Source organism: Protobothrops mucrosquamatus, unplaced genomic scaffold (assembly GCF_001527695.2).
Source record: "Protobothrops mucrosquamatus isolate PMUCROS unplaced genomic scaffold, P.Mucros_1.0 scaffold_301, whole genome shotgun sequence".
Taxonomy (NCBI): domain Eukaryota; kingdom Metazoa; phylum Chordata; class Lepidosauria; order Squamata; family Viperidae; genus Protobothrops; species Protobothrops mucrosquamatus.
The window spans coordinates 80,228-91,955 of NW_015386377.1; the positions used below are offsets into that span (position 1 = coordinate 80,228).

Genomic DNA, 11,728 nt, shown 5'->3' on the forward strand with positions numbered 1-11,728 from the left:
AAAAAGGACATTTTTTCATGGAAGGGGTGGGACTTCCTTTGCTGCCACAATAGTTCAGCATGAAACTATGACTCAGCCATGACTTACAGCTTGTGGTTAAAGCATCAGGGGAAGCATCCTCAAGTGTCTGAGGATGTTGCAGCAACCCAGAGGAATTTGTTATAATAACTGTCTCAGCTGCTCTAGGCTATCTATTTTAAAGGAAAGCAGTTCCTCTCATTTCCCACCCACCCCCATCCTCTCATTTCCCCCCCCGTCCAAGTTTTCATAATGAGCAGCAACCGTAGAGACGTTGCATGGAATGTTTGGAGGGGAGAACCTGGTGATTGCTATAGGTTGCCCACCCCTGTTTGAAAAACGTCCCACTAAATAATAATTGCCTATGTAGCTCCTCGGAATTTATCTCTTCAAATAAACATCGGCACATATTAACAGCTCACTGTGTATCTAGATTAAGCTACTGTCTAACAGTGGGTTAGAATTGGACTTCCTACGATCCTAAATTTAAGTCATTTAAAAAAAAAAAACCTTCAAGATTGGGGCGGCACTGGTAAAACACAGCGGTATAGTCCCTGGCCTTGAATTGGAAAGATCCAAGCACCAGGCCATCTGTAGCAAAAGTTCTTCACACAAGCCGCTGTCCTAGATTATCCTACCTTGCAGGGCTGTGGTTAAGTTAAAATTAAAAGAGGGCTTGCTAAATATGCTGCCTGGAGCTCTTGGAGGTAAAGCAAGATACAGGTAAACAGCTCACGGATAGCTGAGGTACACCCTTCTCGAAAAGGTAAGATGTTTAGGCTGCTGTTTTTGAGCGGAGTAAGCATTAACCGAAGCAGTAAAGATACCATTCTGTATTTTAATTAAAAACAATAATTCCCTGATTTGTATGTTACGATTTCCCCAAAAGGACACCGTCTCTGTGCAAGAACATTGCTATTTGACAACTTTAAGAAACCACGTGCATTCCCGAAGTGCAAAAAATGAAAAGGGCTGAGTATAGTCAGGGGTTGGCCTCATTTGTGAAGGGTTCGAGAGAGGCGAAGCTGTGAATAGAAATGGGTTAGAGCAGTGCTTCTCATCAACCTTGGCCACTTTTAAGATCTGTGGACTTCAACTCCCAGAATTCCCCAGCCAGCAGAGCTCTGGGAGATGGAAGTCCACAGATCTTCAAGTGGAGAAACACTGGGTTAAAGAATTCCTGGCAACGTTATCGTTAATTGTTCAGTTTGCTTTGCTCGAGTTTGCCCTCCAGCAGTAACTACAGTCTCTCTGAACCTGGCATTTAAGAGAAATCCCTCTGCTCCTGGCTAAACACCTGCAGCTGACAAGCCCCAGAGGCAGGAGGCTAAAAAAATACGCTGGGTGAATCTTCAGTGCGACAAAGATTGTTCCAGCTTCTTATAAACAGCTCAAATTTGTCTCAGCATCTCTTTAACCTCAGCCACTTAAAAGATGTGTGGACTTCGACTCCCAAAATTTGAATTTTGGGAGTTGAAGTCCATGTTAAACGTTGCTGAGGTTAAGAAACTCAGGTCTACCTATAGTATAAAATTTTAAAAAAAGATCCCACATAATTGTACTGAACGGAAGAGCATAAATATACCAGATTCAAGGGGTGTGCTGATGCTTCTCAGCCACAGGATTTGCAAGAATGAAATGGCACCTCCATTACGTCAACTGAAGTCTGGCGAAAGGCAGCTGTGTAGCCCCAAGACAGCCGGTGCTGGCATCTCTTGCAGTGAATGAAATTCTTGGTGGTTGGCATATCTTTTCAGGATCATCTGTCTTATTTCCACTTTGTCGGTCGGATAATGGGGCTGGCCGTGTTCCACGGGCATTACATCAATGGGGGTTTCACGGTCCCTTTCTACAAACAGCTGCTGGGCAAACCCATCCAGTTATCTGACTTGGAATCGGTTGATCCAGAGCTACATAAGAGCTTAGTCTGGATTTTGTAAGTATTCTGTCCAATAATGTATAATGCTTTCATTGGGTCAGGAGGACCAGCTCGAATGACCTCAATCACTGGTGCCTACATAGATTTTAAAGCTGCTTTTGGCAAGGTAGATACTTAAGAACTTCCCAAAAACTGAAATTACTTTTATAAAGCAATCAGCAGTGGCGCTTCCGGATAACTGCTTGATAGGAGAAAGTAATCCTTGAACTTCATTAGAAAGCTGTTCAGCTGAACTGTGATTCTGAATCGGTTTGGCGTGCTTGTAATTCCTAAAATTAATCTTCAGCCTCACTCATAACACAGGCATGAGAAAACTGTTTTACATTTCTGGGCATTTCTGGAAGTCAACCAACAGTGCATCCAAGGAATATCTTTGGGGACAGAATTTGATCAGAAAATACCTTTTTTTTGTTTTGTGTTCTCTACAGTTTTTTTTTTCCTCTGCAAGGAGGAATATTAAAAACCGTACGGCTGCACAACTGCTTACTAAAGCATGGATCAGCCACAGAGAACTCTGCTCTTAAAATTACATGTTTCAATAGGTCTGGCTAAATAAATAATAATAAAAAAAAACCCTTCACTTGCAGAAATGACTTGTAGACATTGCATTCTTGTTGACAGAGAGAACGACATCACTCCAGTTCTGGACCATACCTTCTGTGTGGAACACAATGCTTTTGGCAGAATTCTGCAACACGAACTCAAGCCGAACGGAAGAAATGTTTCCGTTACGGAGGAGAACAAGAAAGAATATGTCAGGTGACCCAATTTGTTTCTTTAGACAGCCTGTGACTTCTTTTGGGGACCGGCTTTATGCCCATTTGCAAAATTCTTACCGTTCCAGTAGTAATTCTGTACTCATTCTGAGATTTATTTTTCTGTTTCCCAGGCTGTACGTAAACTGGCGGTTCATGAGAGGAATTGAAGCCCAATTCCTGGCTCTTCAGAAAGGTTTTAATGAACTTATTCCTCAACACCTCCTGAAGCCTTTTGACCATAAGGAACTTGAGGTATTAATTGTCTATTTCAAACTAGCTCTTGCTGCAGTTCGCGTAGCCTCAAAAGCGAAAATAGCTCTACATATATTTTCCTTGTTCTGAATTTATGTGTTAAACAGAATTCTGTCCAAAGATGAGGAAGAATGCCTAGAAAGCTTACTTTTGAAGGATATTTCTTAACTTAGAGGCCTTGATTTGGAAAATTTGGGGCAGTTTCCATACTAAAACTCATAGAGGGGGGAAAAAATTGCTGCCTGTTAAGATCTCCTGAAGATGCTAAGGAAAACGGGGGCGTATGTGGAATCAAAATCCCGGTAGAGAATTGGAATCGGAATCAAAATCCTGGTAGAGAATTAGGAGATTCCAGTGCTTCCACCTTGACAACGCTGAAGTTACAGTTGTGCTTTTGTTCATGCTGAGCCAATTTTCTGAGATTTATTTTTTCAGAGCGTATGACTGGCTTGAGAGTAAAATAGGTTTCAAAGATGTCAGAATAGCCCATGAAAGCAGTTTCTGGCCTGGGAATTCTGGGGGTTGAAGTCCACACACACTGACTGGAGCATTCTGGGAGCTGAAGTTCACAGATCTTGGTTGCCAAGGTAGAGCAGTATGCAGACTGCTTGAAAATCGTGTGGGGGACTCCGTTGCATACTATCTAAACATTATTTGTCTTCTATGCAGCGGTTAACAAATCTAAACAGCCAAGCCCAGAGTAAATCTCCTATTTTATTATTGTTTTAAAAAGCATAATGGGAGAGAAGCAGCCTAGAACTAAGGAGAAATTTCCTGACAGTGAGAACAATTAAACAGTGGAACGGCTTGCCTCCAGAAGTTGTGGGTGCTCCATCACCGGAGGTTTTTAAGAAGGGACTGGACAGCCATTTGTCTGGAATGGTATAGGGTTTCCTGCCTGAGAAGGGGGTTGGACTAGAAGACCTCCAAGGTCCCTTCCCACTCTGTCATTCTGCCTAGCCCTGTGGATATGGAAAGTCTGTTCAAAAACTGTCAGTAGCAGAGCAGTCAAGGGTGAAAAGTATGAATGCGGTATCCCGTGTGGTCCTGGCGCCTGCTGCTTTAAAAAGGACCTTTCTGATTCCCAGCTCATCATTGGTGGCCTAGATAAGATTGATCTGAACGACTGGAAAGCCAACACGCGTCTGAAGCACTGCATGGCCGACAGCAATATCGTCAAGTGGTTCTGGCAAGCGGTGGAAGCCTTTGATGAGGAAAGGAGAGCGCGGCTGCTCCAGTTTGTCACAGGCTCCACGCGGGTCCCCCTTCAGGGTTTCAAGGCTTTGCAAGGTGACTGATCGGGGGGCTGAGTTAGCAGACTTGGGCCGGAGGCAGCTGGGGAGGGGATCTGCTTTTCCATGCCAGTCCATCGGCCCTCCCTCCCTCCCTCCCTCTTCTTTCTAACTGTCCCACCCAGTCCTCCATTGGAAAAATACATGACAGTGAGGACAATCAACCAGTGGAACAGCTTGCCCCCAGAAATCATGGGCGCTCCATATCTGGAGATTTTTAAGAGGAGACTGGACATTCACCTGTCTGAGACGGTATAGGTTCTCCTGCTTGAGCAGGGGGCTGGACTAGAAGACCTCCAAGGTCCCTTCCAGCTCTACTCTACTCTACTCTACTCTACTCTACATACTCTACTCTACTCTACTCTACTCTGTGTTCTGTTCTATTCTGTTCTATTCTGTTCTATTCTGTTCTATTCTGTTCTATTCTATTCTATTCTATTCTATTCTATTCTATTCTATTCTATTCTATTCTATTCTATTCTATTCTATTCTATTCCTGTTCTGTTCCGTTCCGTTCCGTTCTATTCTAATTCTAATTCTATTCTATTCTATTCTATTCTATTCTATTCCAGTCCAGTCCAGTCCAGTCCAGTCCAGTCCAGTCCAGTCCAGTCCAGTCCAGTCCAGTCTAGTCTAGTCTATTCCATTCCTTATTCTATTTATTCTATTCCATTCCTTATTCTATTCCATTCCTTATTCTATTCTATTCTATTCTATTCTATTCTATTCTATTCTATTCTATTCTATTCTATTCTATTCTATTATTATTTTCTATTCCATTCCATTCTAATATAGATCAAGCTGCCTTAACACTGAATCAAGTCAAGATTCAGATTACCCATTTGGGTGCAAAAGGTCAGAGGTGGACTTTGTAGTGGGGTGTGTGCGCTCTTTTTTTTTTTTTTTAAAGAAAAGAAAAGCAGAACTGCAACAAAAGAAGTGGGGTGGATGAGGACAGAAACCTGAATTACACCTAGTTAACGCAGTAACTCCTTATCTGTTAACATCTCTGCCCTGTTGAAAAACGACAGTTTGGCAGCCAATCAAAGCCTTGAGGTCCCTGATGTTTCCGGGCCTCTGCCTGAACAGCTCTGCTCTCTTCTGAGAAGCAGCAGCTTTCCAGAATCTCGGGCCAAGAGAGAGCAGCCTTGGGAAGGAGCTTTTCCTAGCACTCAGCACTCAGGTGTGTCCACAGCCCTAAAGCAGGAGTCCCGAGTTCCTGTTCTCTGCTTGGTTGATATGGGAGGTCACCAGAGGTCAGGTCAGGGCGATAAAATAGCCACGCTTTTGAAGGGCCTTAACTAGAATGTCTATTTGCAAGGTTCTACAGGCGCGGCAGGACCCAGGCTGTTCACTATCCACTTGATAGATGCAAATACAGACAACCTCCCAAAAGCTCATACTTGGTAAGTCCCTCGGCGTGACTGCGAATCGGGAGCAGACCGGGCTGTGAGAATGTGGTTTGTTTCTGCCAGAGGAAGTTGTCAAACCCTGATGCAAAAAAGAAACGAGTGAGTCCAGATTAGCCTTATTCGGCCTGACCCTTAAACCAATTAATTCTCTGAAGATGGGTAGAGGAGGCTTAGCTCTGCGTGTATCTTCAATAGCAGGGAGGGTGGGGCAGGTAGTCCCCTACTTACGACCACAGTGAAGCCCGTCATTTCTGTGGTTAAGCCAGTGTTTCTCAACCTTGACAATTTTAAGGCACGTGGACTTCAACTCCCAGAATTCCACAGCCAGCAATGCTGGCTGTGGAATTCTGGGAGTTGAAGTCCACATGCCTTAAAATTGTCAAGGTTGAGAAACACTGGGTTAAGCAAAACATTGGCTGAGTGAGTTTCGCCTCCATTTTACGACCTTTCTCGCCACACTCGTGAAGAGAATCCCTGCAATTGATAAGTTAGTAACCCGGTTGGGAAGTGAACCCTGTTTCCCCCCTTGGCTTTGCTTGTCAGAAGGTCGCAAAAGGGTCCCACGTGACCTTGGGACACGGCGACGGTCCTAAAAATGAAACCAGTGGCCAAGCATCGGAAGCTGGATCACAGGACCGTAGGGACGCTGCAAAGGCTGTAATTGTGAAAAATGGTCCTGTCGGGGAAAAACCCCGTGAAAAAGACAAAGAGACAGCAGCACAAAACAATCATTCTTAACTTTAAGATTCAGGAGTTTATTTGGCTAATAATTTGGAAGATAGCATACAGTTAAAGCTTTGTTTTAAATCACTACTTTGGGGCCTATCTCAGTTTTGCTCCAGCCTCATCTCATTATATGAGGAGGGGCTATATTTTCATCTCCCACAGCCCTAAGCCCCTTAAGGTCACCAAACAAATGGTTGCAAGTTGAGGACTGCCTGTGTTATCAGTTTGTTGAATTAAAAAAAGCATCCCGTCTGGGTCTTGTTCCCTAACCTCCTGCAGCTTTAATCGGATTGACATTCCGCCTTACGAGTCTTACGAGAAGCTTTACGAAAAGCTAGTGACCGCCGTGGAAGAGACCTGTGGCTTTGCGGTAGAGTGACCAGGCAACCAAAGGAAACCGATAATGGCTGAGCTCACGGACCACCAAATCGAAAAAGCTGTAAGGAGAAGCTCGCTGTGAACTTCTTTTTTGTCCAAAGTGTTTGCTTGACAACTAAGGGGTTGCAAAGGCTGTTTTTCCCCCCTTCCTTCGAGCGGCGTCGGCGAAGAGGGAAGCTTTTTATTTTGGAGGTTCCCAAACCTACTTTCTCCCTCTCGTGACAATAACCCTCCCTTTCCTTCCTTCCATTTCCCAGGAAAAAACAACAACGACGGCGACGACAAAACCAAACCACAAAAACAGGCAGCCAGGCTCAGCGCTTGGTTTCGGTTACCCGCGATAATTCTGCTAGATTTGTAACACATATTGTGATAAGGTCTACGACCTGTGGTCTTTTTTTATAGGAGATTCAAACTGTAGTTGAGTATCTTTGCCATTGGTTTGCCGAGGAGTTTGGTTGGTAGGTGTCTGTGGATGTTTGTCTTCGACGCAACCCTGAGCCCTTGTAGGATCCAGAAGCTCTGGAGACAAAAAAGATAAAAATAAAATAAGTGGCACTGGAATTCCTCACTAGCACATTTCAAGGAAAGCCCGTTTAAGGAATACCTAGCAGAGCCCAGCTCTGTCAGCATAGGAGAACTTGAGGATTATTATTCCTTGTCAGGAAGCCTTTTTTTTTTCTTTTTTTCTTTCCTGTGAATGAGATGACTTGGCTCTTAAGAGGAACAATTCAGGAGAATCAAGCCATCTTGAACGACGCTCGTTTCTTTCTTTCTTTCTGCGGGGCTCCTTTGCCTAAGAGATAGATTCATTCTTTGGAATAATTTTCCATTTTTCTTTTGGCGATCCCTGGCATCTGTTACAGAGAGAGCAGGGCACGGGCTCAGATTCTCAAGAAAATCCACCACCCTTTTTTTTCTTTTTTTCCCTTTCCCCTTTTCTCGCTCTGTTTTCTGAAATGCTTTCATTGTGATGTGAAGCGGCCGAAATTCTTTCCACAGGAAATAGCTCACAGCAAAGATAAACGGAATCCAGTTCCATTTCTGAGCCGTCTGGAATATAGCACGGCTCTTGTGAAAAGAGTTCTAACACAGGCCTTAGCCTGTAGAGACTGAGTATCCCAAACAACGGTTTCCAGCGTCTCTCTTTTTTTTCCCTCCAGTCCCCCCCGGACACAATTTTAGCCAATTTTCACAATCAATACCAAGATTCCCCTGTCAAAACGCTTCTTTTTAATTTGCACAAACGAAGAAGGCCGGTAATTGTTAACAAGATAACATTTCTCGGGGGGTCAGAAATTCCACTAACCATCAGGTGTAACCTTGACACTTTTGTGAGAGTTTTCCTTCCTCCTTTGCAAAAAGAAGCATATTAACAGGTGTCAGAACTTCATACGTGGGTCATGTTGGTGTGGGGTTGTTTTTGCTTGTTTTCTGTCGGTCTGTGAGGATATTTCTATCGTCACTTATACAACCAATTGAGAATAGCTTTAAACTGTGATAGGACAAACCAAAATTAGATAACTTGTCCAGATCCCCCGGATTGTTTTTTTTCTTCCTCTTTATTCGGTTGACTGTAACTCTCGGCGACGGAAAACTTCAGAATTCCCATCTGAGAAAGCAAATCTACCTTTGTGATGTTTGCACCGTGTGGCAAAACGATTGGGTTTTGTGGTTGACTTAACAACTGACTCGCAAGGTCCTTCCGGGATTCGTTTGCACTTATGAGGCCATTCCAATGCATGGCGGATAATCTGAGAGGGGATTAGCTCAAGGAGGCTTTTTCAGATCTTGAAGGACCTTAGCAAACTTCTGGACAGCAGAAATCTACCAGCATCCCTGATTTTCCAAGATGATATACTTTGTATGAGTCGTGATTGACCCTGCCACTGGAATTTAAGCCTCTAAAGAATCATAAAAGGTGTGAATTCTGCTCCCACTGTAAAATGATTTGCACAGTCTGTTTCCCAGCTATTGAACGGTGTTAAGTGGGGCGTCAGCCACGCCCAAAATCGAGGACCCGTGAACAAGTCAAGCAACTTGAAATGCAAAAGGCAAGTCTGTGGCAGTCTGCATCTAGCATTAAAAGGTAGCTTTTGGACAGGGGTGTCCGAACTTGGCGACCTTTGAGACTTGTGGCCTTCAACTGCCAGAACTGGCTGAGGGATTCTGGGAGTTGAAGTCCACAAGCTTTACAAGTTGCCAAGGTTGGGAGAGCCCTGCCCTAGAAGGCTGATCGGATGGCAGGGTGCAGAATGGGTTCTCTCTGGATGGTAACTTGGAGGGGAAGAAATAGCTCTTTAGTTTTGCTCAGCTCCTCCAGTTGCCTTCTAAAGGTGTCACTGTTCTTCAACTAAGAAAGCGCTGCCGGTCTCTTTGTTAAGATCTTCAGGCAGGATCAGCTGGGGCTGGGAGGAGAAAGCAAGCTAGACGTGGACTTATTTCTGGCACCACCTAGCCTCCCCCATCAAAGAAACATTTCTTAACCTCGGCTAGGCTTAGGGACCACCTCTGCTGAAAGCTTTGGGACAGGTCATCCATTAGGACAGAATCCACGAGCGTGAAGGTTAGGTTGCCTTGGTATTGCTCTCATCCATCACGAGCATCATCTGGAGCAGATCCTCAAAAGTCCTCCTTGAAAACTGTGAGTAAAGCTTACGTGAGGGTGGAGCATGAAACTCCTCCTTGCAGCTTTCCCTCTGATAAGCATTTGCAGCTTTTCCCACCAGGAGATAGGAACCTGTAGTTTAGCCAGTTCAGTGGGAGAGGAAAAAGGGCCAATTTCTCGACGGATTATCTCGCCTTGTGAAAGGACCCACAGCTGCGCCTGGTCCAGTGATGCAAATCCCTCTTTCTCTCTCTCTGCATTTTTTGGTTGGTTTGTTTACTTGCCCTGAAATGCCTCATCTGCCTTGATGCCCTCAGGGATGCAGGAAAATCAGCACTTGCGCAGTGTTAGGAATTGGAAAGGCGGGACTAGCTCCGAGTCAAAATTGGACCAACTTCCTGCTTGTTGATGCTTTAAAGCAGCAGCAGCGTCCAAACTTGGCAACTTTTAAGACCTCTGGACTTCGACTTCCAGAATTCCCCAGCCAGCCATGCATGGCTGGCTGGGGAATTCTGGAAGTCGAAGTCCAGAGGTCTTAAAAGTTGCCGAGTTTGGATGCCGCTGCTTTAAAGGGATTGCTTGCTTAACATTTGTTCTCAGGCCTCAACAGCTTGTTTTTAAAATCCTCTCCCTTTCTCAACCACAACCCAGTATTTCTGCACTGCAGAGGACAGGAAGTTTTCCAGAAATGCAGTTTTAAGTCTCTCGGGTTTTTTTATTTTTTATTTTCCTCTCCCTCAGTAACTTTTTTTTTGTTTGTTATCCATTCTTTAACCACTTTATAATGTGTTTTTTTAACTTATTCTTTTGTAATGTCTTGGGTTTTTAAATATTGCTGCTACCCTTGTTACTCTTCTCACCGTTTATATTGCAGATTTTATTTTGTAAAAAAAAAAAAGTTGTACACTAATGTGTTGTTTTTTTTCATTTTATGTCTAAAATCAAAGTATTTAAAAAAGAAATGCTAGTTCTATTTAATGTGTTATGGAGCCGGCTGGAATAAACAGTGATTGTGTAGTAGGGTGGGCCCGGGAAGGTCATGTCCATTTTTGTTACATATGCAATAAACTCTCACAACTTTAGTTTTGTGTCTCGGTTCTTTGATGACGTACTCTGCGTTTTGAAAGACTTGGGTTAAAATATACAGTGTTCAGGTTCAACAAACTGAGAGTCAGCCCAGCCAAGTTTTCAATTACAGGCAGTCCTTGACGTATAACTACAATTGACCCCAAAATTTCTGTTCTTAAGTGAGACATTGGTTAACGGAGTTTTGCCCCATTTTACCACCTTTCTGGCCATAGATGTTCAGCGATTCACTGCGGTTGATAAGTTAGTAAGCCGTTTGTTAAGTGAATCTGCTTTCCCCGTTGACTTTGCTTGCCAGAAGGTTGCAAAAGGAGATCACATGACCCCGGGACACTGCGACCGTCATGAGCCAGTTGCCCAGCATCTGAATTTTGATCACCTGACCGTGGGGATGCTGCAACGGCCGTGAAGTGAAAACAGGTCATAAGTCACTTAATTGTTCCACTGATTAATTGTTCTGACTGTCAGGAAGTTTCTCCTTAGTTCCAGGTTGCTTCTCTCCTTGGTTAGTTTTCATCCATTGTTTCTTGTCCTGCCTTCAGGGGCTTTGGAGAATAGCTTGACTCCCTCTTCTTTGGGGCAGCCCCTGAGATATTGGAAGGCTGCTATCATGTCCCCCCCTTGTCCTTCTCTTAGTTAAACTAGACATACCCAATTCCAGCAACCGTTCCTTATATGTTTTAGCCAGTGGTGGGATTCAAATATGTGAACAACCGGTTCTCTCTGTGGATGCCGCTTCTGGAAGTCCATTCTGGGCCTGGGCCACAAAAAATTAGCTACCGGTTCTGCCAAAGGGGTGCGGACTGGCTGAATCCCACCCCTGCTTTTAGCCTCCAGTCCCCTGATTAAGAAGATACTCTTTAAGTGATGGGCCCTGGATCATGACCACCCATCAGCTCTTACCAATTGGATGCAAGCAGTTGGGAGACCAGAGGTCCCACGGATAAGTGGTCACTGAGCCATGGAGGGCTTTGTAGGTCATTAACTAGCACTCTTGACTTATGCCCAGAATCTTCCTGGTGACCAGTACAGTTGGTGAACACGGAGGGGTGCCCATACTGTTAAGTTCTTGGGGTGCTGTGTTCTAGACCAGCTGCGGCTTCCAAGTAACCTTCAAGAGCAGCCCCATCGGAGAGCAGAGGATCATCATCCAGACAAGAGCGAGGCAAGCAAGGATTTCAAGAAGGGCCCTCCCGGTCTAGGAATGGAGACACCACTGCAGGAGGAACACTGCCAAACCATCATGCTGAAACCCGCCT

General features: G+C 44.5%; 1 protein-coding gene across 1 annotated transcript in view; it reads left to right on the top strand.

Annotated features, from left to right (window-relative positions):
* Window positions 1-6,878, top strand: part of SMURF1 (SMAD specific E3 ubiquitin protein ligase 1) — a 39,212-nt gene extending 32,334 nt beyond the window's left edge. The window contains exons 13-18 of the mRNA XM_015832091.1: window positions 1,776-1,954; window positions 2,579-2,716; window positions 2,847-2,967; window positions 4,056-4,257; window positions 5,590-5,665; window positions 6,677-6,878. Coding sequence (XP_015687577.1) covers window positions 1,776-1,954; window positions 2,579-2,716; window positions 2,847-2,967; window positions 4,056-4,257; window positions 5,590-5,665; window positions 6,677-6,776 — 816 coding nt within the window. The 3' untranslated portion in view covers window positions 6,777-6,878. The remainder of the gene's footprint in view (window positions 1-1,775; window positions 1,955-2,578; window positions 2,717-2,846; window positions 2,968-4,055; window positions 4,258-5,589; window positions 5,666-6,676) is intronic.
* The last annotated feature ends 4,850 nt before the right edge of the window (window positions 6,879-11,728 follow it).